At 43.7% G+C, this 26,586-nt stretch overlaps 1 protein-coding gene and 1 long non-coding RNA gene across 3 annotated transcripts in view; both read left to right on the forward strand.

Annotated features, from left to right (window-relative positions):
• Positions 1-777: 777 nt before the first annotated feature.
• Positions 778-26,586, forward strand: part of LOC129709651 (C-reactive protein-like) — an 85,506-nt gene continuing 59,697 nt past the window's right edge. Inside the window, exons 1-3 of one of the 2 annotated variants that reach the window (XM_055656135.1) lie at positions 778-1,713; positions 1,830-1,905; positions 2,539-3,934. In XM_055656135.1, the coding sequence (XP_055512110.1) occupies positions 1,705-1,713; positions 1,830-1,905; positions 2,539-3,152 (699 nt within the window). In that variant the 5' untranslated portion in view covers positions 778-1,704 and the 3' untranslated portion in view covers positions 3,153-3,934. Of the gene's footprint in view, positions 1,714-1,829; positions 1,906-2,538; positions 3,935-26,586 lie in introns of those variants that run through there. The other variant, XM_055656134.1, reaches the window with a different exon arrangement.
• Positions 20,582-24,091, forward strand: LOC129709653 (uncharacterized). The gene is made up of 3 exons (XR_008725538.1): positions 20,582-21,875; positions 22,172-23,554; positions 23,720-24,091. It is a non-coding gene; the product is annotated as an uncharacterized LOC129709653 (long non-coding RNA).

Genomic DNA, 26,586 nt, shown 5'->3' on the forward strand with positions numbered 1-26,586 from the left:
GTTTGGGAGGAACGTCCTTCCTCCCGACAATGACGAGTTGCAATGCGTGTAGCGTAATGACACGCATGCGTTGGAAGCGGGTTCTTCACGAAGTCACTCACGTGACTCCGAAGTAAAATCATTGTGGTTTTGTATAAATGAACCATAAATACTCCTAGTTAATAGTTTTGAAAGCAGTATTTTCTTACCTCGAAGAAGTAAAACTGGAAAATACGTATGAAACGCAAGTCCATACAAACACAGTAGCTCCGTTGGCGAGAATGTTTATCCCTGATGACCCATGACCTGGGCATGTGCAGTTGTAATATTGTACTCGCTTTTTCGCTTAGTTTAAGGAAGCAGAGGATGATGGAACAGTTTTGTTTTTCGAACTGTAGGCCTGTGACTAGTAATGTGCCTCAACGATTGGTACTAAGCCCATAGCTGTATGTGGTTTACATCAACAATTTTCAATTGGAATGCACAAGGTAAGTTTGCAGGTGACACTAAAGTGGGTGGTATTATAGATAGTGAAGATGGTTATTAAAAATTACAGCAGGGTCTTGATCAGCTAAGTGGACTGAGGAATGTTTAGTGGAGTTTAACGTAGATAAGAGCAAGGTGTTGCTTTTTATGAAGTCAAATCAGGGCAGGAACTTGAAAGCGGAATGGCAGGCCCAGGGAGTGTTGTTGAGCAGTGGGATTTAGGAGTGAAGGTACATAGTTCCCTGAAATTGTTATCACAGGTGTATAACATGGTCAAGAAGGCTTTCGGTACAACACCCTTCAGATGTGTGAGGTCGCATTTGGTGCCTTGTCTTGGTCACCCAGTTATTGGAAGGTTGTCATTAAGCTTGGAAAAGTACAGAGAAGATATGAGGAGGATGAGCAGGCCAGGACTTTATGCCTTGGTGTGCAGAATGCTGAGGGCTGATTTTATAAAAGTGTATAATGTCATGAATGGAATAGGTAGGGCAAATGTACACTTTTAGACACAGTAGAGTAATCAAGAACCAGGGGACATAGGTTTAAGGTGAGAGGGTAGGATGAAAAGAAACCTGAGCGGCAACTTATTCTCACTGAGGGTGGTGGGAATTTTGGATAGGAAGATGGATAGGGAAGATGGATACGGAAGGTTTAATGGGATATGGGCCAAATGCAGGCAGGTGGGACTAGTGTAGACAGGGCATCTTGGTTAGCATTGACAAGTTGGACTGAAGGGTATGATTCTGTGCTGTATGATGCAATGACTCATGACTTCAAGTTGTGCCCACTCATTCACTCATTGGACACTTTCCCATGGGATGAATCGAGGCAGTAACCAAACTTCTTTACATGTATTCCAGGAATCAGCTGTCAGCGGTACTGACCACAACCACATGGCAAGCATCCAATACATGTACGTGCACCTCTCCCTCTCAACATGAAGTTGTGTCACAGATCAGAGCCACAGTGGGGTAGGGAAGATATCTCTGATCGGGCGGGGGAGGTGAACTTCATCACCTCCTCCGCTCACTCCACTACCTCCCCCTCATCACCTGATGCTGATTGATGTCAACACACAGATCAATGGCAGCTCTCTGAGTATTGGATGGCAGCAGAGATTGCTCCACCCCCTCAGTTCCATCCTGCGATTGACAGTGACTGGGTTCTGCAGAGTATAAATTGCAGCATCTTGTGCCCAGGGTGTTGGATTCCCCCTGAGGTGAAACCGGCTTGTTGGAGATGGACACAGTGAGTACCAGAGGGATTGTTTGTGTGTTGCTGACACACGGGACTGGCTGTGGGTTCTCTGTTTCAATGGATCGACAAGTGAAATGAAATGAATTGGGAATTCTTTGTTTTAACAGGTTGGAGACAGGATGAAGCCCTTCGCAACAATTGTGTTTGTGATGTGCATTTACCTGTCAGGATCGGACAGTGCAGGTTTGTATGAGATTTACATGTAGGTTTGGAGAGTGTGTGTCTGTACTGATCATGATGTCAGTCTGAACTAATCCCATCTATCAGCACAGTCTGAACTAATCCCATTTCACATCTATTCCTCGATGTGCATGTGTCTGTCTAAATGCCCCTTAAACACTGCTATTGTATCTGTTTCTACCACCACCCCTGGCAGCGTGTTCCAGGCATCCACCACTGTGGAAACAGGAACTTGCCTTTCACATCTCCTTTTAACTTGATCCCTCTCACTATCAATATGTGTCCTCTGCTACTTGTCATTTCCACCCTGGGGATAAAACAGATTCTGACTATCTACACTAACTATGCTGCCTGTCATTTTGTACTTCTACAGTTTGCCCCTCAACCTCCAACACTCCAGACAAAATAATCCATGTTTGTCCCACCTCTCCTTGTACCTAAGGTGCTCCAATCCAGGTAAACTCTTCAACACTCTCTCCAAACCTGCCAGTCTTCAGATGCCACTCTGTCCCTCACATTTAAAAAAACCCCATCCTTTTACAAATCACTGGTCACTAGCGATCTTGTGTTCCATCTCAGATGGCAAAGTTACCATTTCAAACTGAGATTTAAAATTTTTACTCTTCAATTTTACAGGATTGTATGGAAAATCAGTGAAATTCCCAACCGAGACAGACAACAGCTTCGTCAGGTTGAATGCACGTGATTTCACCAGATTGACCGCCTTTACTGTCTGTTTCAGGGCAGCCACTGAAAATACTTACCAAAGTTTGTTCTCCTACGCAACAAGCTCTTCCGCCAACGAACTACTGATTTGGCTAGAAAAAAAAACACAACTGTGGCTGTATTTGGGAAGTTATGAATATAAGTTTAACATCCCAGAAATGAATTCTTCACCGAGACACATCTGTGTGACCTGGGAGTCTAAAGAGGGTGAGATAATAATCTGGGTCAATGGGAGATGCCATGTACGGGAGGTTCATGTAAAGGGTCAGGATGTGACAGGGTCTGGTGAATTTATTCTAGGTCAGGACCAAGACTCAGTTGGTGGAGGTTTTGACGCCAGTCAGTCATATGTCGGAGAGATAACTGATGTTAATATGTGGGATCGTGTTCTAAAACCCAATGAGATTACGTTGATCAGTCAGATTTGTTTCAATGCTGGAGGGAACATCATTGACTGGGGATCAACAACATTTACAACAGGAGGGAACGTCATAATTGAAGACAATAATGATTGTACACTTTAAATGTTTTGGCTCCAAAAGGCATTTATATGGCATGAAAATGACCTTGCATTGCAATCTTTCCTCTCTAAACCAGATCAGTAGTAAAAGTAGTGGTGTTGATTCCAGAATAAAGGGTTGCTCACGTCGGGGTAAGGGACAACTCACTGTCCTTCCAGTTTCTCATCACCCTCACTGACAGTGTAATGGCTTCAAACTCAGTACACTAGAGTCTCGGCCATTCTCCGTCACACATTGAGAGAGGGATGGGGAACGGGGAACCATGGTGGATGTCTACAGGGATCAGCAGGGTGTAAACCCCAGGGCACTGCCCCACACACTGACCCTTGACTGAAGCCCAGGGACTGCTCAGAACAGACAAGTCCGCCCTCTTTAACCAGACTCCCCTCCTCGTCCATTCTGCTGGAGCCCTTCCTCAAATCCCACTGGGAACAGTTGGGCATCCCAGTTAAAAAGTGCAGCAGTACAGAGCAGTGTCCAGAGCATTTGGTGCCATCTCTCTGACACACACATGGAGACAAGAAAGTGTCAGGGGCACGGGGGTGGTGGTGATGGGCAGACACGGACTGTGGGAAAGTCCCTGTGGTGGAGGCTGATCCTGTCTTGATTTAGATTGTGCCGATTGGAATTATTACTGTCACTCTCTGTATTACCCTCTTGATTTCACATTGTTTGTTACACCAAGGTTTGGAAAGCTCACAATGTGTTCTGTGCTTCCAGTGATTGTGATTGAACTGTAACATTGCAGTTTCATCAGCTTAATAAACGAGCATCAAAACAACAAAGATCTTGTCTAAGAAATTACTATGTGTGTGTGTGTGTGCGTGTGTGTTTGTGTGTGCGCGCTCGTGTGTGTGTGTCTGGTCTACAGTTAACACAGTGCATTCTCAGTGTCCATCACTAAATTGATTCAAGACAGCCCAGTGTGGAGCTGATCTGTTGACAATAAAATCGCTTTAGGCTGAGGGACGATGAAACAAACAGGGTGAATGTGAATCCGTGGGGAACAGGGGAGAACTTCACTGGCTAGTATCAATTGTTGCACCATGCTGGCTAATGGAGGCCATTATCACCCAGTAATTGCTGCCCCCAAGACACATTCTGACATCCTGTGATACCACCATTGCCGAGATCTCCAAATCCACATCCCAGGGTCCACACTGACCAAAGCGCTATTGCAACTGGCCTCATAAATCAAGAGAGTGTCTCCTCCAGCAGCCACGTGTTGCAGTGGGCCCTGGCTGGCTGATCACAACTTACAGATCACACACAAAGATGGAGCTATCAGCAACTGCTCGGTTTCACAATGTCCACCACATGCACTCTGTACTCACAAAGGTCAGACCCATCCCCCCTTGAAGAAGGTTGTCAAAAATTTCAGCAAGATCTTGATAATTTCGCCATGTGGGCTGAGGAATGGTTGATGGAATCTAATGCAAGAAATGTGAGCTGTTGCATTTTTGGACCTACACTGTGAAGGGTAGGGCTTGGGAGAGTGTTGTAGAGCAGAGGAAAATGGCGTTTCAGGTAGATTGGTTGGTCAAAAAGGCTTTCGGCACTTTAGCCTTCAACAATGAGGGTATTGTGTATAGAAGTTGGGAAGTCATGTTGCAGTTATATAAGGTGTTGGTGAGGCCACATTTCTAGAGTATTGTGTTCAGTTCTGGGCACTGTATAATAGGAAAGATGTTGTCAAGCTTGAAAGCGTGCAGAGAAGATTTACAAGGATGATGCCAGGAGTGGAGGGCCTGAGCTATGGGGAGCGGTAGAACAGGCTATGACTCGATTCCTTTCAGCATGTGAGAATGAGGGTGATCTTATAGAAGTGTACAAAATCGTGTATGGAATAGATTGGGTCCACTCACGGAGTCTCTTACCCAGAGGAGGAAAATCGATAACCAGAAAACATAGGTTGAAGGTGATTGGGGGGTTTGGCAGGGGGAAGATCTAATGGAAACTTGAGGGGTAACTCTTTTACACAATGGGTGGCGGGTGTATGGAATGAGCTGCTGGAGGAGATTGTTAAAGCAAGTACTATCGCAACGTTTAAGAAACATTTAGACCGGCATATGGATAGGATAGGTTTAGAGGGATATGGGCCTAACACAGGTAGGTGGGACTAGTGTTGGTCGGTGTGGGCAAGTTGGGCCGAAGGGCCTGCTTCCATGCTATATTCCTCTGTGAAACAGGTGGAATATTATTGGTGTGACTTCAGCTGGAGGTACACCAACAGGATTGGTATCCCACCACGGCAGTGTCTGAAATATAATGATGCAGCCCCAGAGTTATCAGACTGAGGACATACATGGGATGTGAAATAACACACGCTATGTTTTTGGCTCCAGTGGTGGAAACAGGACCAGCAAGGTTACACGGGGAAAGAGCTCCCTCTAGTGTCATAAGATGACAATGTTCTCTAAGTGAGCTGAGCGGCAACTTGAAAACAAGCTGATCAGCCAGATACTCATGAAAGACCAACACGAGGAACTGCTTCAGATTCACAGTCACTCAGCACTGAAACAGGCTGAAGCAGGAACAGCCCACCTTACCCATGTCAACCAAGATGGCACATCTATGCAAATCGCAGCTGGCCACGTTTGACCCATATCCCTCTAAACCTTTCCTATCCATGTACGTGTGCAAATGTCTTTTAATTCCACACTAAAACTCTCATCTTGTTATCTTCCGGTTTGCGATGTTTTTATATTTGCGCAAAAAGAGTACGCAATACGCTACAATTTTTTGCCACCTTACTCACCGTTGTCCAGTTTTATCCCGATTGGTGGTATATTTTTAAAGTTATTATGCCGCTTTCAGGAAATTATGTACCTGCACTCTGCTCCACACCACTCTCCAGGGTGTTCCCATTCACTGTGGAGTTTGTCAAAGTTCACAATGGGATATAGATCAGCCACAGAAATGCACAGAGAAATGGCACATGGAGTTTAATTTGACTAACTGTGAGAAGTTGTGTTTTGGAAGGTCAAATGTGATGAGAAAGTATACAGTTAATGACAAAACCCTTAGCAGCATTGATTTACAGAGGGTTCATTGGGTTCCAAGTTCTTAACTCATTGAAAGTGGCAAAACAAGTACATAGTGTGGTAAAGAAGGCAAATGGTATGCTTGCCTTCATTTGTTGGGGCATTGAGTAGAAGGCTCAATCGTATTCAATGCAATGGAATTTTATTTGTCACTTGGACCAAGGAACAGTGAAATTAATTTTTATATACAGTTCAATACAAGTATCACTACATGTAAGCACTCAAATACATCTTAGATAATCATCTCAAATAAAGTACATGTATAGTAGTAATATACTGAGACAATACACAGAGTTGCCAGATTTGGTCCCCATTTTCAAGTCCAGGTTGTTATAGATGTAGCTCAGGATGTAATGATGGAGCTGTAGGACTTTGTTTGCTGCATTGGGAGTAACCAAATCCATTTTACAAGAGGGTAACCAGGAAGAAGGTAGGATCGCTCAATGATAAAAGAGGAAATATGTGCTTGGATCAGAGGATGCTGGTGCTGGGAGGGATTAAGGGTTGGGAATTGTAAATAAGCAAACTGTACAATCTGGAGTTCAAGATCATCTTTAATCGGTACCCCTAGTATAGCAGTACAGCAGGTTGTTAGTTCATCGTTACCGCTTCCAAGAATGACCAGTATAGGTAGTGGGTGTTAGTATGAATCATACAGTACAGTGGGGTTAGTGATGCTATTTCTACTATGATTGGTTCACATGCAGTAACCAATCTACATCCTTCCCCGTAAAGAGCGAATATAGTTAAACACACATGCAGCTAGAATTCAAACATACTCTCCATATCTGTCTGGACGTCTACTAATACGGCCCAAACGCATACGGACCAACCCCTCCCTCTTCGCCAGAAAAGTTAGAGGGAGGCGGTGAACCCAGAAGTGAGAAAGCAGCGGAGGACACGTGATGACGACAGGGAGAACAAGCGGGAGAGGTAATGTTGTTGTTAGTCATAGCCACCAGACGTGGTGGAGTAAGGGACATGCTGGAACTAGTGGTGGCCGGGTGTATATCCCTGCCTTGAAACAGAACCATCTGTAAATTAATGCTATTAATGGTTTTGCTATTAAACATGTTTTTTTATATTTTCTCCTCACATTCAAGGTCAACCCGTGGAAAGCAGTTGGACTCGACAACATCCCAGGACGGGTGCTCAAGGAATGTGCGGATGAGTTAGCAGATGTGCTAACAGACATCTTCAACATCTCACTTGGTCAAGCCATTGTCCCCACATGCCTCAAAACTTCCACAATAATCCCAATAGCAAAGAAATCAGTTGTGGCCTGCCTAAATGATTACCGCCCTATCGCCCTGACCCCCATAGTAATGAAGTGCTTTGAACGCCTGGTTAAACCTCACATTACTGACAGCCTCGCCTCATCGTTAGACCCCCTCCAGTTCGCCTATTGCCCCAAACGTTCTACAGAAGATGCCATCTCTACTACGCTGCACACAGTACTCACTAATCTGGAAAACAAAAACACCTACGCCAGAATCCTGTACATTGACTTCAGCTCAGCCTTTAACACCATCATCCCACAGAGACTTGTGGAGAAACTAACCCTGCTGGGCCTCAACACCACCCTGTGTCACTGGATCCTGGACTTTCTGACAGAGAGACCGCAGTTAGTCCGTATTGGCAAGAACACCTCAGGCTCGATCACGCTGAGCACCGGCTCCCCTCAAGGCTGTGTGCTCAGCCCGCTGTTGTTCACACTGCTCACACATGACTGTGCTGCTAGATTCAGGGACAACAGGATTATAAAATTCGCAGATGACACCACAGTGGTGGGATTCATCAGTGGAGAGGATGAAACAATGTACAGGGAGGAAGTGAAACAACTAGTGGACTGGTGCGGCAACAACAATTTAGAATTAAATGTAGACAAAACAAAGGAGATGATTGTCGACTTCAGGAGGTCGCAGCCCAAACACATACCCCTCAACATCAGTGACACCACGGTGGAGAGAGTGGAGAGCATAAAGTTCCTCGGAGTGCAAATCACAGACAGTCTCACCTGATCCAGGAACATCACTGGGATTGTCAAACGGGCCCATCAGCGACTGCACTACCTGAGGAAACTCAAACAGGTCTCACTTCCCACCAACATCCTCAGGACTTTTTACAGGGGCACGGTGGAGTCTGTACTCACGTACTGCATGAACACCTGGTACTCCAACTGTAACTGCTCAGACAGGAAGTCTCTGCAGAGGGTAGTGAGGGGAGCAGAGAGGATCATTGGTGTCTCGCTACCCTCGGTGCAAGAACTCTTCCAGAGCCGCTGCCTGAAAAAAGCTCTGAGAATAGCTCAGGACAAACTGCACCCACTCCACACACACCTGGATCTCCTGCCATCAGGAAAGAGATACCGCAGCATCAAAGCCCAGACAACCAGACTGCTAAACAGCTTCCTTCCACACACTGTGAGGCTGCTAAACAGTCACTCCACCTGATTCTGCTACTTTTGCACTGACAATTTAATAACTGGCACTGAGTAATAACTCTGGCACTGGCTCAGGCCACTTAAATCAGCTGCCCTCGACATTTTATGACTGTTTTCTTATTTTTATTTTTATACTTGTATTTTGATGTTGCTTTTTTTACCTGCACTTTTTTTTTAACTGTTCGTACTGTTTTTTTTTATCAGGAACTGGATCGGTTTTTATTTATGCGTGAAATGTTTAAGTTTTTATGTGCGATGCTCCGGTATTCCCTGGGAAACGTCTTCTCATTTTGCACTGTACAATTGTTACTTTGCATGATGACAATAAAAGGATGATAATGATTAAAGTCCAACAGCTCACACTTGCTTAAATTAATCTTCATCTGCCATTTATCTCCCCTTTTCTGTAGTTGGTTTGTATACTGCTGTCTACTTCCTCACAGTATACCACTCCAGCAATCTTGGTGTTGGCTGCAAACTTATTAACAAACTCCATCCACAATTATGTCCATGTCATATACATCACAAACAACATAGGATCCAACATAGTCTCTACAAACTTCAGTGGCCACAAACCACAAGCCAGATAACGCCGTTTCACCACAACGCTTTGACTTCTATGAGTGATTAAGTACTGAATCCATATGAGCAATTCCTCGTGAATCATGTGTGTCTTAATCTTTTGGATCAGTCAACCAGAGGATACTTTATTAAATGCCTTTCTGGTCCACGTTGACACCATGTACAGCACTACCCTCATTGATCACCTTTGTGATTTTCTCAAAACGCTTGATCAAGTTACTAAGACATGACCTGCTGTGTACAAAGCCAGTGTACAAAGACTGTCCACAATTAGCCATTGCCTACGCTAAATTATGTCCAATAGCTTCCCTGCCACTGACATGAGGCTAACTCACCTATAATTCATCTGATTATCTCTACTTTCTTTCTTAAACAAAGGTACAACATTGGTAATGCCTCATTCATTCAGGACCTCACCTGTGATTAGAAAAGATGCAAAAACCTTCACCAAGGCCCTGTAATCAGTTCATTTTAAAATCTCCATCTCCATCTTGATCACCAACAGCCCTTGTATATTAACGTTCCCCACATTGATTTTACAATCCTTCATGTCCTTTCCCTCAGTGGATAAAGATGCAAAGTACTTGTTTATTACCTCGCTTACTTCGGGCTCAGATACAAATGTCTTCCTTTATCCTTGAGTGGTTCTACCTTCTCCCTGGTAACTCTCTTATTTTAAGGCATGTATAAAAACCCCTTCGATTTTTATTAATCTGACTCGATGAAGAGATATTTCATGGTCCCTTCTGGCCCTTCTACCTCGATGGAGATGCGATTTTTCTTTGTGTCGCATCCCCGCGGCCTAACAACGGGAGTGGTGCAGCCTTTCCTGAAGACCGGCCAGGTGCTTCAAGCTGCAGGTGCGGCATGGACTTACCATCCTTTGCTGAGGATCACCAGGGAAAGTGCCCCGAACACGGGGCCTGTGGACTTTAACACCGTGAAGCAGCGGTCTCCAGTAACAAGAGGCCGACTCGGGAGCGCCATGCCACCGAGTGTTCCGATCCATCCCGACGCCGGAGTTTCCATCATACCGACGCGAGGGCTTGAACATCGGACTGTCGACAACGGCAAGTGCTGAGCGATAAAAGGTCCTGACCACAGGTGAACAAAGGAGGCAGATGACTGAACTTTATTGCCTTCCGTCACAGTGAGGAATGTTGATCCCACTGTGGGGGATGTTTGTGTTAAATTTTATTTTATGTGACTGTGTGTTTTGCTTTTCACTTAGTATTGCTGCATGGTAACTCAAATATCACTGGTGCATATAATTGATGCATGTGACAATAAACGCAAACTTGAACTTCTAAACAGCCCTTTGAACTCTTTCCGCCTTGCTGTATATTCCTCAAAGACCCTGTCTGACTTCATTTAATTAATCCTGATATTTACTTCCTTTTTCTTTTTGATTAAATTTACAACCTCTTTGGTTATCCAAGGTTCCCTTACCTTGCCATCTTTATCCCTCCTTTCTGGAACATGGCAGTTCTGAATTCTGATTAGTGGATTTCAAATGCCTCTCACATGTCAGATGTGGACTTACCCAATAACAACTGTTCACAATTTACTCTCCCCACCTTCAGCCTGATAACATTGTGATCTACCTTACACCAGTTTAGTGCCTTCCCACAAGATCCAGATTTGCTTCTATTCAAAGCAATCAGGTGGAGTTGTGATCACTATCTACAGTGCGCTACACCTGATACCAGCCAGTGGAGTTCTTCCCATTTCCCCACGGATCCACATTTACCTGGCGCATTTCATCATCTCTCATTCTAAAGTGATCTTACTGTCAGCAGACCAGCTCCACACTGGGCTGTGCCACGAGTTGAGTTGGTGATGGACACTGAGAGTGTACTGGGAGCATTAACTGGATATTGGACACAGTCATTCACAGACAGAATCATTTTTGTTTTGATGCTCGTTTATTAAGTTGATTAAACTGCAATGTTACAGTTCAATCACAATCACTGGAAGCACAGAACACATTGTGAGCTTCCCAAACCTTGGTGTAACAAACAATGTGAAATCAAGAGGGTAATACAGAGAGAGACAGTAAGAATTCCAATCAGCACAATCTAAATCAAGACAGGATCAGTCTCTACCCCAGGGACTTTCCCACAGTCCGTGTCTGCCCATCGCCACCACCCCTGTGCCCCTGACGTTTTCTTGTCTACATGTGTGTGTCCGAGAGATGGCACCAAATTCCCTGGACACCACTCTGTACTGCTGCACCTTTTAACTGGGATGCCCAACTGTTCCTGGTGGGATTTGAGGAAGGGCTCCAGCAGAATGGAACTACCAATGAAGCCATTACCCTGTCAGTGAGGATGATGAGAAACTGGACAGACTCAGTAAGTTGTTCCTTACCCTGATGTAAAAAAACCCTTTATTCTGGAATCAACATCACTGCTTCTACTGTTCATTTGGTTTTGAGAGGAAAGATTGCAAAGCAAGGTCATATTTAGCAAGAGCAGTTTGAGGAGGTTATGTTTCCTCTGCACAATTTTATGCCTTTAGTAGCCAAAACATTCAAATTATGCAATCATTATTGTCTTCAATTATGACGTCCCCCCCTGATGCAAATGTTGTTTATCTCCAGTCAATGATGTGCCCTCCATCATTGTAACACCCCTGACTGATCAACTCAATCTCATTAGGTTTTGGAACATGATCCCACATATTAACATCAGTTATCCCTCTGACAAAGCACTGAGTCTTGTTCCTGACCTAGAATAAACTGGCCATTCCCTTTCACAACTCAACCCTTTCCACCAACCTTCCGAAGGCTGCATTTCCCATTGACCCAGACTGTTATCTCACCTTCTTGAGACTCCCAGGTCACACTAAAAGGCATTCATAGAAACATAGAAACATAGAAATTAGGTGCAGGAGTAGGCCATTCGGCCCTTCGAGCCTGCACCGCCATTCAATATGATCATGGCTGATCATCCAACTCAGTATCCCGTACCTGCCTTCTCTCCATACCCCCTGATCCCCTTAGCCACAAGAGCCACATCTAACTCCCTCTTAAATATAGCCAATGAACTGGCCTCAACTATCCTCTGTGGCAGAGAGTTCCAGAGATTCACCACTCTCTGTGAAAAAAGTTCTTCTCATCTCGGTTTTAAAGGATTTCCCCCTTATCCTTAAGGTGTGACCCCTTGTCCTGGACTTCCCTAACATCGGGAACAATCTTCCTGCATCTAGCCTGTCCAACCCCTTAAGAATTTTGTAAGTTTCTATAAGATCCCCTCTCAATCTCCTAAATTCTAGAGAGTTTAAACCAAGTCTATCCAGTCTTTCTTCATAAGACAGTCCTGACATCCAGGAATAAGTCTGGTGAACCGTCTCTGCACTCCCTCTATGGCAATAATGTCCTTCCTCAGATTTGGAGACCAAAACTGTACGCAATACTCCAGTTGTGGTCTCACCAAGACCCTGTACAACTGCAGTAGAACCTCCCTGCTCCTATACTCAAATCCTTTTGCAATGAAAGCTAACATACGCTTTCTTTACTGCTGCTGCACCTGCATGCCTACCTTCAATGACTGGTGTACCATGACACACAGGTCTCGCTGCATCTCCCCCTTTCCCAATCGGCCACCATTTAGATAATAGTCTGCTTTCCTGTTTTTGCCAACAAAATGGATAACCTCACATTTATCCACATTATACTGCATCTGCCAAACATTTGCCCACTCACCCAGCCTATCCAAGTCACCCCTGCAGTCTCCTAGCATCCTACTCACAGCTAACACTGCCCCCCAGCTTAGTGTCATCCGCAAACTTGGAGATATTGCCTTCAATTCCCTCATCCAGATCATTAATATATATTGTAAATAGCTGGGGTCCCAGCACTGAGCCTTGCGATACCCCACTAGTCACTGCCTGCCATTGTGAAAAGGACCCGTTTACTCCTACTCTTTGCTTCCTGTTTGCCAGCCAGTTCTCTATCCACATCAATACTGAACCCCCAATGCCTTGTGCTTTAAGTTTGTATACTAATCTCTTATGTGGGACCTTGTCGAAAGCCTTCTGGAAGTACAGATACACCACATCCACTGGTTCTCCCCAGTTTTTATGTTCCCTGCCAGTTTTCTTTCATAATCTATTTTCCCTTTCCTAATTAAGCCCTTTGTCCTCCTCTGCTGGTCTTTGAATTTCTCCCAGTCCTCCGGTATGCTGCTTTTTCTGGCTAATTTGTACGCATCATCCTTCGCTTTGATACTATCCCTGATTTCCCTTGTTATCCATGGATGTACTACCTTCCCTGATTTATTCTTTTGCCAAACTGGTATGAACAATTTTTGTAGTTCATCCATGCAGTCTTTAAATGTCTTCCATTGCATATCCACCGTCAACCCTTTTAGAATTAATTGCCAGTCAATCTTGGCCAATTCACGTCTCATACCCTCAAAGTTACCTTTCTTTAAGTTCAGAACCATTGTTTCTGAATTAACAATGTCATCTCCATCCTAATGAAGAACTCAACCATATTATGGTCACTCTTGCCCAAGGGGGCACGTACAACAAGATTGCTAACTAACCCTTCCTCATTACTCAACACCCAGTCTAAAATAGCCTGCTCTCTCGTTGGTTCCTCTACATGTTGATTTAGATAACTATCCCGCATACATTCCATGAAGTCCTCTTCCTCAGCACCCCTGCCAATTTGATTCACCCAATCTATATGTAGATTGAAGTCACCCATTATAACTGTTTTGCCTTTGTCGCATGCATTTCTAATTTCCTGTTTGATACCATCTCCAACTTCACTACTACTGTTAGGTGGCCTGTACACAAAACCCACCAGCGTTTTCTGCCCCTTAGTGTTTCGCAGCTCTACCCATACCGATTCTACATCCTCCAAACTAATGTCCTTCCTTTCCATTGCATTAATCCCCTCTCTAATCAGTAACGCTACCCCACCTCCTTTTCTTTTCTGTCTATCCCTCCTGAATGTTGAATATCCCTGGATGTTCAGCTCCCAGCCTTGGTCACCCTGGAGCCATGTCTCCGTGATCCCAACTATACCATAGTCATTAATAGCTATCTGCACATTCAACTCATCCACCTTATTACGAATGCTCCTTGCATTGAGACACAAAGCCTTCAGGCTTGTTTTTACAACACTTACCCCTTATACAATTATGTTGAAAAGTGGCCCTTTTTGATTTTTGCCCTGGTTTTGTCTGCCTGCCACTTTTACTTTTCACCTTGCTACCTATTTCTTCTACCCTCATTTTACACCCCTCTGCCTCTACGCTCACACATTTAAGAAACCCTTTCCCTTTAACTCCATCCTCCACTATCCCATTCAACACCCCACCCCCCTTATTCAGTTTAAAGCCACCCGTGTAGCAGTGGCAAACCTGCCTGCCAGAATGCTGGTCCCACACCTGGTAAGATGCAATCCGTCCCTTTTGTACAGTTCCCCCTTACCCCAAAACAGATCCCAGTGATCTAATAATCTAAATCCCTGCCCCATGCACCAGTTCCTCAGCCACACGTTCAGGTCCCGTATCTCCCTGTTCCTGCTCTCGCTAGCACGGGGAACTGGAAGCAAACCGGAGATAACAACCCTGGATGGGAAATCAGTGATATTTCCAACCAAAACAGACACGGCTTCATCAGGTTGGATGCAGCTGATTTCTCCATTCATTTTTGGTAGGAACAATCCCCTAACAAATTTCTTAAATACAGTTTGAGTTGTGAGTTATGCTTTTGCCAAATCAGCAGCTAATTGTTGGATCTGCTTGTTGCGTAGAAGGGCGTGTAATTATGGTTCTCTTCAGAGGCTGCCCTGAGGCAGACAGGCAGGACAGTCAAATTGGAGAAATCAGCTGCATCGAACCTGATGAAGCCGTGTCTGTTTTGGTTGGAAATATCACTGATTTCCCATCCGATTCGTAAAATGCGAAGAGTGAGATTGCTAGATCTCGGTGTAAAGTTGTACCTTTCAGCTAAGTGAGCAGTTTTCTGTGAAAAGCTGTTTTATGCTGCACTCTGCAGAAGCTGCTGTAGTTAACAAGGAAGGCAGCATTGCAGAAAATGATCAGGTAAATTAGCCAGAAATGGTGGAGCAAGTCATGGAGCACTGTGGAAGCAGTGATCAATGCATCCCAAGGGTTAACATAGGTTGTATATACCTGCCTTGAAACAGAGGTTGTTGCTACTCTCCCCAGAAGGAGGAAGTTGAGGAAATGAATAGCCAAGACTAGGAATGGTCATAGGGCAGATATGGACATCATGGGCTAAATAGCCACTATCCATGCCATATCCTACACCCAGATAAATGCACATCACAAGCACCTTTGAAGTAAACCTCAATGTCCTTTAGCCACAATGTCGTACTTTAGGTACAAGGAGAAAATGGACGAACTTGGGTTGTTTTCACTGGAACATTGAAGGTCAAGTGACAAACGGATAGAAATACAAAATGATGGGGAACATAGTTAGGGTAGATTGTCATAGTATTTCTTTCCCCAGGGTGGAAATGATAAATACTAGAGGGCACAGGTTCAAAGTGGGAGGGAGAAAGTTTAAAGGAGATGTGAAAGGCAAGTTTTTGTTTACAGAGTGGTGGGTGCCTGGAACATACCGCTGGTGATAGTGGTAGAAACAGATACAATAGTGTGGTTGAAGGGGCATTTAGACAGGCACATGAACAAAGAGTAATAGAGAGGTACAGGCAACATGCTGAGAGATGGGAGTGGTTCAGAATGACATCATGGTCAGCATAGACATGGTAGGCTGAAGGGCCCATTCCTATGCTGTACCATGTTCTATCCCTTCACTACCTTCACCAGAACATGCTCCATTTACTAAAAGCACTGGGGGAAATTTAGACAGTCAAGTAATGCAGTACCGCTGTCCTAAGATGCACCATGTCTGATGTTTGCACTTGGGAACTTTTCACACCAGAACAAGTACTAACCTGTATGGTCCAATCCCGGTAGGACAATGTACATCACAAACAAATTGTAACAAAGGACTTCATCCTGACTCCAGCCTGTTAACACAAACAATCCCCAATGTATTTATTTTCAGTTGGTGTCAATCCATTTGAAACTGCGAACCAGCAGCCAGTCCCTTGTGTCATGTTGCATTTGTATAAGACTTTGGTGAGACCGCATTTAGAGTATTGTGTTCAGTTCTGGGCACCATGTTATTGGAAAGATGTTGTCAAGCTGGAAAGGGCACAAAGAAGATTTACGAAGATTTTGCCAGGACTAGAGCTACAGGGAGAGGCTGAGTAGGCTAGGATTCTATTCCCTGGAGCGCAGGAGTAAGAGGTGAATAAAACCATGAAATAAATAGATCAGGTAGATGCACAGAGTCTCTTTCTCAAAGTATGTGAATCGAGGGACAGAGGACATTGTAGGTATGTTGCAAAGCCTACCTGAAGCGTGGCTGAGAATCTGCCCCAGCCCGTGTGCGCGATTTTGGCGCTGTTTTGAGGGGGCGGGTATAAAACGCGATTTTCACTAGGCTGTTGCAATCGAAAATGTTCAGCCTAGTAAATCATTAACGAAAAATCGCTGAAAGACCCCGTCGCAAAAGGTATTATTAGTTTTTATGGCCTTGTATAATAGTTATAGGTTTTTAAAAATCACTCTCTAAACCCGCGACCTGTCGCAGCCCCAGGGTTTTGTAAAGTAAACAATTAAAGGTATGTACCTTATTTTTACATTAAAATGGGCTTCTTAAGAACCCTGTAAATAAAGTTTTCTATAGCGAGTAGCTCATTTTGGGCTCTTTATATCCCGCAGTGTTTTTCTGGGCATTTGAGGGCACAAATCCACTGCAATGTCAACGTTCTAAACCAGCGCGTTCCACAGGAACCCAATGGAAAGCTGATTTAAAATGGACTTTAATTTACAGCAATTGAACACTAAATTCCTTCCATTTGGCCTATAAATGAATGTAAATGAGATTTTAAAATCATGTTTTATTGTGAATTATTTATAAATATTATTTGGACACTTGGGCTATTTAAAAACGTTAATCATTTATTAAGAAATGGATAGATGCTTAGGTCTAGTAATTGAAGTTTGAAATATGCTACACCTGGGTAACAAACTAATTATATGCTTTAATTTCAGGTCATCCAAGTTAGATTATTTTATGTTTGTTTCAGAATGGTTCAATCTACGATAACTGAAAATTTCATTCAGTTCTCTTAATGTTTAAGAAGGTTATGGCCAAAGATCCTAGAGGGACAAGATAGACCACTCCTCGAAAAACGCGTAGTATGACGTGTGTGACCGTCGACGCCATTTTGTTAAGCATTTATTGGGCTGTAATGGCGTCCTCAGCTAAATCTACATCTCACTGCTCCGCTATCAACTGTTCTAATCGTAAATCTAAACGACCCGACCTGTCATTCTTTAGGTTCCCCAATAAAAAAGAAAGGTGAGAAAATATTTTTATTATTTTCAGTCGATATTCTGTCGTGAAAATGTTATTTTCTGTTCTCCCATCAACGGCCATTGGGAAACTTGGTTTGTCGGTACATTAGAAAGTTATTAGACTTATTTTTAATAGTTCTTTACTCACCACAATAATAAAGACAATTTTAACACTTCTGTACGTTTTTGGTTTTGTTTTGTATGGGATTAGTCTCCACAATATGGCCCGCGGACACATTAGGTCCAGTGACCAGGAGATTTTTCGAGCTCAGATTCAAGTCCGAGAATGGGCGGCTGTTACCCATTATATTCCTCGAACATAGGGACATAGCAAACAACACTCACATACGTACAAGACATCACAAGCAAAGATCACAAGCCCGCCGTGAAGAAGGGTGCAATCAAATATTATATAACTCTGCTCTATCATCTTTGGGTGCAATGGTGGGTCGGGGGGTTCGGTGGCGGCGGCCGCAATCAAAGATACTAGTGGAGCTCTGCTCTATAATCTTTGGTCGGAATGGGACGGCTGCGCGTTATAATGTGCTATCGTTCCACTCTCCCTCTCCCCCCCCTCCCCTTGTCCCCCCCTTCCCCCTCCCCCCTCTCTCCCTCCCCCCCCCCCCCCCTTTCCCCTTCCCCTCTCCCCCCCTCCCTCTCTCCCTCTCCCCCCCCCCCTCTCCCTCTCTTCTCTCGATCTCTCTCTCCCCTCCTCTCGATCTCTCGCTCCCCTCTCTCTTCTCTCGATCTCTCTCTCGATCTCTCTCTCTCTCTCCCCCTCTCTTTGCGATCTCCCTCCCTTCCCTCTCTCCCTCCCTTCCATCTCTCCCTCCCTTACCTCTTCGTGAGAGTTGGCAGCTCTGCTATGCCTTGGGTCCAAAAGAGGATAGATAGAAAATACTTAATGGTCTTTGTAAGAAGATTTTAATAAGCTCTTCTACATTTAAGGTAAATTGACATATTAGAGCCAAAACGCATTTTCAATATACAGGTCTCTCCACACAACTGAAAACAATTGCATTTAAGTGATATATCATCCATTGTTCAGGCAAGTAGCACTAGGTTACAATAAACTTCTTACATATTCCAGGAATTCATCTCATAAAAATGGGAGAGGCTTAAATGCATTGTAAAATCATAAATCCATGTTGACTTGGACTAATCCTTTTACTGCTATCCAAATGCCCCATTATTACATCTTTAATAATTGACTCCAGCATCTTTCACACCACCAAAGTCAGGCTAACTGGTCTGTAATTCCCCGTTTTCTCTCTCGCTCCTTTCTTGAAAAGTGGGATAGCATTAGCTATCCTCCAATCCACAGGAACTGATCGTAAATCTATTGATCGTTGGAAAATAATAGAAACATAGAAACATAGAAATTAGGTGCAGGAGTAGGCCATTCGGCCCTTCGAGCCTGCAACGCCATTCAATATGATCATGGCTGATCATCCAACTCAGTATCCCGTACCTGCCTTCTCTCCATACCCTCTGATCCCCTTAGCCACAAGGGCCACATCTAACTCCCTCTTAAATATAGCCAATGAACTGGCCTCGACTACCCTCTGCGGCAGAGAGTTCCAGAGATTCACCACTCTCTATGTGAAAAAGGTTCTTCTCATCTCGGTTTTAAAGGATTTCCCCCTTATCCTTAAGCTGTGACCCCTTGTCCTGGACTTCCCCAACATCGGGAGCAATCTTCCTGCATCTAGCCTGTCCAACCCCCTAAGAATTTTGTAAGTTTCTATAAGATCCCCTCTCAATCTCCTAAATTCTAGAGAGTATAAACCAAGTCTATCCAGTCTTTCTTCATAAGACAGTCCTGACATCCCAGGAATCAGTCTGGTGAACCTTCTCTGCACTCCCTCTATGGCAATAATGTCCTTCCTCAGATTTGGAGACCAAAACTGTACGCAATACTCCAGGTGTGGTCTCACCAAGACCCTGTACAACTGCAGTAGAACCTCCCTGCTCCTATACTCAAATCCTTTCGCTATGAAAGCTAACATACCATTCGCTTTCTTCACTGCCTGCTGCACCTGCATGCCTACTTTCAATGCCTGGTGTACCATGACACCCAGGTCTCGCTGCATCTCCCCTTTTCCTAGTCGGCCGCCATTTAGATAATAGTCTGCTTTCCTGTTTTTGCCACCAAAATGGATAACCTCACATTTATCCACATTATACTGCATCTGCCAAACATTAGCCCACTCACCCAGCCTATCCAAGTCACCTTGCAGTCTCCTAGCATCCTCCTCACAGCTAACACTGCCCCCCAGCTTAGTGTCATCCGCAAACTTGGAGATATTGCCTTCAATTCCCTCATCCAGATCATTAATATATATTGTAAATAGCTTGGGTCCCAGTACTGAGCCTTGCGGTACCCCACTAGTCACTGCCTGCCTAATGAAGAACTCAACCATATTATGGTCACTCTTGGTACAATGAAATTATTGGCTTTGCTTCAGCACAAGAGAACATAGTAGGCATTGAATACAAAACAGATCTGTGTGTCCATACACCATTATATAAATATATACACACATGAATAAATAAACTGATAAAGTGCAAATAACAGATACTGGGCTATTAATGTTCAGAGTTTTGTCAGAGCCAAGTTTAATAGCTTGATGGCTGTGAGGAAGTTGCTATCACTGAACCTGGTTGTTGCAGTCTTCAGGCTCCTGTACCTTCTACCTGAAGGTAGCAGGGAGATGAGTGTGTGGCCAGGATGGTGTGGGGCCTTGATGATACTGCCAGCCTTTTTCAGGCAGAGACTGCGATAAATCCCCTCGATGAAAGGGAGTTCAGAGCCGATGATGGACTGGGCAGTGTTTACTACTTTTTGTAGTCTTACTCTATGGGTGCTCAAGTTGCGTAACCAGGCCACGATGCAACCGGTCAGCATGCTCTCTACTGTGCACCTGTAGAAGTTAGAGAGAGGTCCTCATTGACAAACCGACTCTCCGTAATCTTCTACGGTAGAGGCGCTGATGTGCTTTCTTAATAATTGCACCAGTGTTCTCGGACCAGGAAAGATCTTCATAGATGTGCACACACAGGAATTTGAAGCTCTTGACCCTTTCAACCATCCACCCGTTGATATAAACGGGACTGTGGGTCACCATCCTACTCCTTCCAAAGTCCACAATTATTTCCGTGGGTTTGCTGGTGTTGAGGGCCAGGTTATTGTGCTGGCACCATATGGACAGTTGCTCGATCTCTCTTCTATACTCTGACTCATCCCCATCAGTGATACGTCCCACAACAGTGGTGTCATCAGCGAACTTGATGATGGAGTTCGGATTATGACTGGCTATGCAGTCATCAATATAGAGTGAGTGCAGCAGGGGGCTGAGCTCGCAGCCTTGAGGTGCTCCCGTGCTGATAGTTATCGAGTCTTAACACATTTCCACCAATACGAACAGACTGTGGTCTGAGAATGAGGAAGTTGAGGATCCTATTGCAGAGGGATGCGCAGAAACCCACTTCCGCTAGTTTGGTAACCAGCTTGGAGGGGATGTATGTATTAAATGCCGAGATGTACTCAATGAATAAGAGCCTGACATATTAGTTTTTGTTGTCCAAGTGGTCCAGAGCACAGTGGAGGGCCAGCGAGATTGCGTCCACCGTTGATCTGTTGTGGCAGTAAGCGAACTGCAGTGGGTCTAGGTTTTTGATGCCCTTTTGAAGCAGGTGGGAACCTCAGACCTCGGAAGTGAGAGATTGCAAATGTCCGTAAAAACTCCAGCCAGTTGGTCCGCACAGGTTGTTTATCTACGTAGTTTTGATTGTTACCCATACAAAATCGTGCCAATGACGATTTATTTATCTATATTACTATATTACTCCACGGCAAGCCCCCTTGATGTGGTTGCAAAGTGTTTGCCAAATTGTCTTGGCTTTTAAAGACTCTTCAGAAAATGTGTTGGCTGCTTGCAAAGTGTTTGCCAAATTGTCTTGGCTTTTAAAGACTCTTCAGAAAATGTGTTGGCTGCTTGCAAAGTGTTTGCCAAATTGTCTTGGCTTTTAAAGACTCTTCTGAAAATGTGTTGGCTGCTTGCAAAGTGTTTGACTAATTGGCTTGGCACTTAAAATCGTCGCAACAGTATGCGGATGGATAAAGCGGCAATGTGGTGCTGAGTGGGTACTTTCAGGTTCGTGGCAAGATGGCGCTGACTGCAGAAGGCACCGAGTGAAGACACCGCTGAATAATTCAAGAGAGCTGACTACTCTGTCAATGGTGAGTGTTATTGTTGGACGTTATTTAAAGCACGTATTTGCTTCAACAGCAGGAGCCTCTACAGGAGGCTTTAAACATTTGAGTGAGTCTGTGTGTGTGCGAGTCTGTGTGTGCGTGTGTGTGTGTGTGTGTGTATAGATGTGTGTGAGTCTGTGTGTTTGTATATATGCGTGCTTTTATAAAAGTGTGCTTCATTGAATGATGACCTGATATAAATTATCAGATTTTCTTTGTTAAAGTCTGACCGCTGAATCTCTGTCTATTGAAATTGTCTCTTTTTTTTATCAACAACAAAGAGACATAAAGATGCAGTGAGCAGCAACAAGAGGCACAGCAAGAAAGAATTATACTCATCTTTGACATTTAAAATGTTGTTATATTTTAAGAGATGTTAAACTTTAATAAATCATTTTTCCACTTTTCATGCCTGCGTGTTCTTCATCACAATGGGAACCTAATGGGCAGGAATGGATACTCTGTGGGAGTATCTTGCTTCTGCCCAAAGATAGGATCTTCCCTTCGGCCTCTGCACAGATCCTATAGTGGAGCAAACATAGAAACATAGAAAATAGATGCAGGAGGAGTCAATTTGGCCCTTCAAGCTAGCACCGCCATTCATTGTGATCGTGGGTGATCGTCCCCTATCAATAACCCGTGCCTGCCTTCTCCCCATATTCCTTGACTTCACTAGCCGCTAGAGCTCTATCTAACTCTCTCTTAAATCCATCCAGTGACTAGGCTTCCACTGCCCTCTGTGGCAGGGAATTCCATAAATTCACACATTTCTCTGGGTGAAAAAGTTTCTTCTCACCTTAGTCTTAAATTACCTGCCCTTTATTCTAAGACTGGCCCCTGGTTCTGGACTCACCCAACATTGGGAACATTTCTCCTGCATCTAGCTTGCCCAGTCCTTTAATAATTTAATATGTTTCTATAAGATTCCCCCTCATCCTTCTAAACTCCAGTGAATACAAGCCTAGTCTTTTCAATCTTTACTCATATACAGTCCCACCAACCCAGGGATCAATCTCGTAAACCTACGCTGCAGAAGAACCTCTTCACTCTATACTGAAATCCTCTTGTTATGAAGGCCAACATTCCATAGCTTTCTTTACTGCCTGCTGTACCTCTAAGCCAACTTTCAGTGGCCGGTGTACAAGGACGCCCAGGTCTCGCTGCACATCCCCCTTACCTAACCTAAATCTATTGAGATAATAATCAGCCCCCTTGTTTTTGCCTTCAAAGTGGATAACCTCACATTTATCTATAGTATACTGCACATGCCATGCATCTGCCCACTCACTCAACCTGTCCAGGTCACCCTGCAACCTCCTAACATCCTCTTCACAGTTCACACTGCCACCCAGCTTTGTGTCATTTGCAAACTTGCGAGTGTTGCTCCTAATTCACTCTTCCAAATCATTAATATATATGGTAAACAGTTGCGGCCCCAATAACAAACCTTACGGCACTCCACTCGACACTGCCTGCCATTCTGAAAAGGACCCGTTCACTCCTACTCTTTGCTTCCTGTCTACCAATCAATTTTCTATCCATGTGATCACCCTACCACCAATACCATGTGCTCAAGATGGACCACTCCTGCAAAAAACAATCGGCAATCGGCAATGTGGGCAATACGACTTGTCTTTCTTCAGGTTCCCCATTAAGGAGGAAAGGTAAGAAAACATTTATTACTTCTGGTTAGTTCATTGAGCTCAGATAGTTGAGTCCTCATGGCAACATCCTTGTAGAAATCTTCTCAAGAGCATTTTCTTTCTACATCTCTGTTATTTAATGCAGAATAAGAGCATATTGACTGCAGATATTTTCTGTAATTTCAGATGTCGACATTGGACATGATCTACACCGAACTGCGGAGTATTTGTGAAATAACTGCCCTCTTATGTACATTGTGTGAAATTGTGATTTGCTAACTGCACAAATATAATGCGAATGGCGATTTATTTATTATTGTATCTATGTTGGACATTTTGCTGTTTGGTGAAGCAGGGGTGGGGCTATCATTGTGTTACATACGTTAAATTGTACATCACTTTCACTGGTTAGCTGATATGCTGAACTGCAACCCTGTATAACTCGCGCACAGAATAATGTGAATTGTGTAAATCTTATCCCAACGGGTCCCACTTAGTCTATTGATTGTGTATAAGCTGCAAATTTTGTCCTTTGTTTGAAATGTGTAGAATGTGACATCACTTTTATTGATTATCTGATATTCTAAATTCTGCAAATTCTGCAAGCCTGTATATGTCGTGCACAAATGATGATGTAAATAAAAATTGTTTTCCTGTTTTAAGAAGTTCAATTGAGAATTATTTGAAATTGTGGGGGTTGATACAAAATACTGTTGACCCACAAATGTGTTGATATGAGACATTCACATTTAAAAAATCCATGTCGCAAAAAAAGCAAGAAGGTGCCCATGTTATTTGACCAACTTGCCAGATTAATTTAAATATACACAATACACAATACAATTTATTTGTCACTTGAACCTCATAGAGGTTGTTGGAGCCCCCGGCGTGCGCTAGAAAAGTGCCGCAGCCATTTAAGCCACGCCGGGCGATGATGTAAGGCCCCGCTCCAGGTCATCCTCGACCCCCGCTACTCGGGCGGAATAATTTGCCGTTGCGGAAGCCCCGAAAAGCGGTCTCCCAGCAGGGACCCGCAGGCTCCGATATTACTGTCTGCCAGGCCTGCGGTTGGAGCCTCCGAATCTCCGGGGCTCGGGTCACAGCAGCGCATGGGTACATATGTAGGTATGTATGCATTAGTTTTGCTCCTAATTCCCTTTTCAAAATCATTAATATATATGGTAAACAGTTGCAGCCCCAACACCAAGCCTTGTGGCAAAAAAATCCAGAAGATTAGTCAAACATGATTTTCCTTTCATAAATCCATGTTGACTTGGACAGATCCTTTTACTGCTATCCAAATGCCCCATTATTGCATCTTTAATAATTGACTCCAGCATCTTTCACACCACCAAAGTCGGGCTAACTGGTCTGTAATTTTCCGTTTTCTCTCACGCTCCTTTCTTGAAAAGTGGGATAGCATTAGCTATCCTCCAATCCACAGGAGCTGATCGTAAATCTATTGATCGTTGGAAAATGATAATATATATAAATATATATGTATGTGTATATATGCATGTATGTGTATATATGCATGCATATGTGTGTATATACGTATGTGTATATATATATATATATGTTTATATATGTGTATATATGTATGCATATAAATGTATCAATATGTATGTGCATTTGTGTATGTGTGTATATATGTGTGTGTATAAATATATATATATGCATATATTTATTATTACTATATAATTATATATATAATTGCCTTTATGGTTTATGTATATCATCTTACAAGACAAATAAATTAATAGTGATGATTTAAATCAAAGTTGCTTCTGATACATGAGAATAAACTATTATCTCTAACTTGCCTCTCACACACAGACACACATTCATATAAATATATTAAATATATATACGTTAAATTTAATTTTGTGCAGTGTGTGTTAAAGCAATACAATGCAAGGGAAACTACACAAAGGAGGGGTCTGTTCCCGCTACAAGATACTTGAGGATCTTTGCTTTGGATCAAAGATTATAGCGGAGCTCTATAATCTTTGCTTTGAATCACAGCGGGTGGAATACCGGAAGTCGAGTGTCGCTGTAACAAATGGCGGCCGTGACGTTCCGTTGCGTACTATTCTAGTTCTAATGTTATAAGATAAAGATAAAACATTTCATGTTAAAATCTTAAATTGAATAGGTTTCATAGAATGGACCCAGAGCCAAGTAAGTAGCCTGATCAAGTTCACCACAGGTGAGGATAGGTTGTACCTGCACCAAGCAGCAGCCCTCGTTAACATGCAATATGGCGAAGGAATGGATAACGCCTGGCAGTTAGATGTACATAAGGAGACAGCGGAAGCTGATCGTCCAGACAACAAAGCTGCCAAAGTGTGGGTGAAGCCATCACTGGAGCTGACTGCAGGACCATGGGATCACAGTTGGTGAACACTAGGTGGGGCATAGAAGAGGGAGGGTGGAGAGAAAGGGGAGGGGGCAGTTTTACGGATTACCTAAATTGGAGAATTTAATGTTCATACCATTGGATATCCAATTGAAATATCAAGTGCTGTTCCTCCAGTTTGTGTGTGGCCTCACTCTGGCAATGGAGGGGAATGCGAGTTAAATGGTTGGCAACTGGGAGATCAAGTAGGCCTTGGTACTGAGCCAAGAAAGAAGGAAAGCAAAATAGAAATAAGGAAAGAATGAGGAAGAAGGAAAGAATAAGGAAAGATGGGTATATTTAAAGCAGAAATTGATACGGTCTTGATTAGTAAGGATGTCAAGGGGTATGGGGGAGAATGCAGGAGAATGGGATTGATAAGGAACAATAGATCAGCCATTATTGAATGACAGAGTAGACTAAATCTGCTGAATGGTCTAATTCTGCTCCTATGTCATGTAGACTTATGGTCTAACGCAACCCACACATATTAATTGCACCTTGCCCTCGCAACAAAAGCTATGCCCTCTAGTTTTTGATATTTCCTCTGCACCCTCTCCAAAGCTTCCACATATTTCCACATAATGGGGCAAACAGAACTGCATGCAATACGCCAAACGTGGCCTAACCATTAGTCCCATAGAGTTGCAACCTC

This window comes from Leucoraja erinacea, chromosome 26 (genome assembly GCF_028641065.1).
Source record: "Leucoraja erinacea ecotype New England chromosome 26, Leri_hhj_1, whole genome shotgun sequence".
Classification (NCBI taxonomy): Eukaryota; Metazoa; Chordata; class Chondrichthyes; order Rajiformes; family Rajidae; genus Leucoraja; species Leucoraja erinaceus.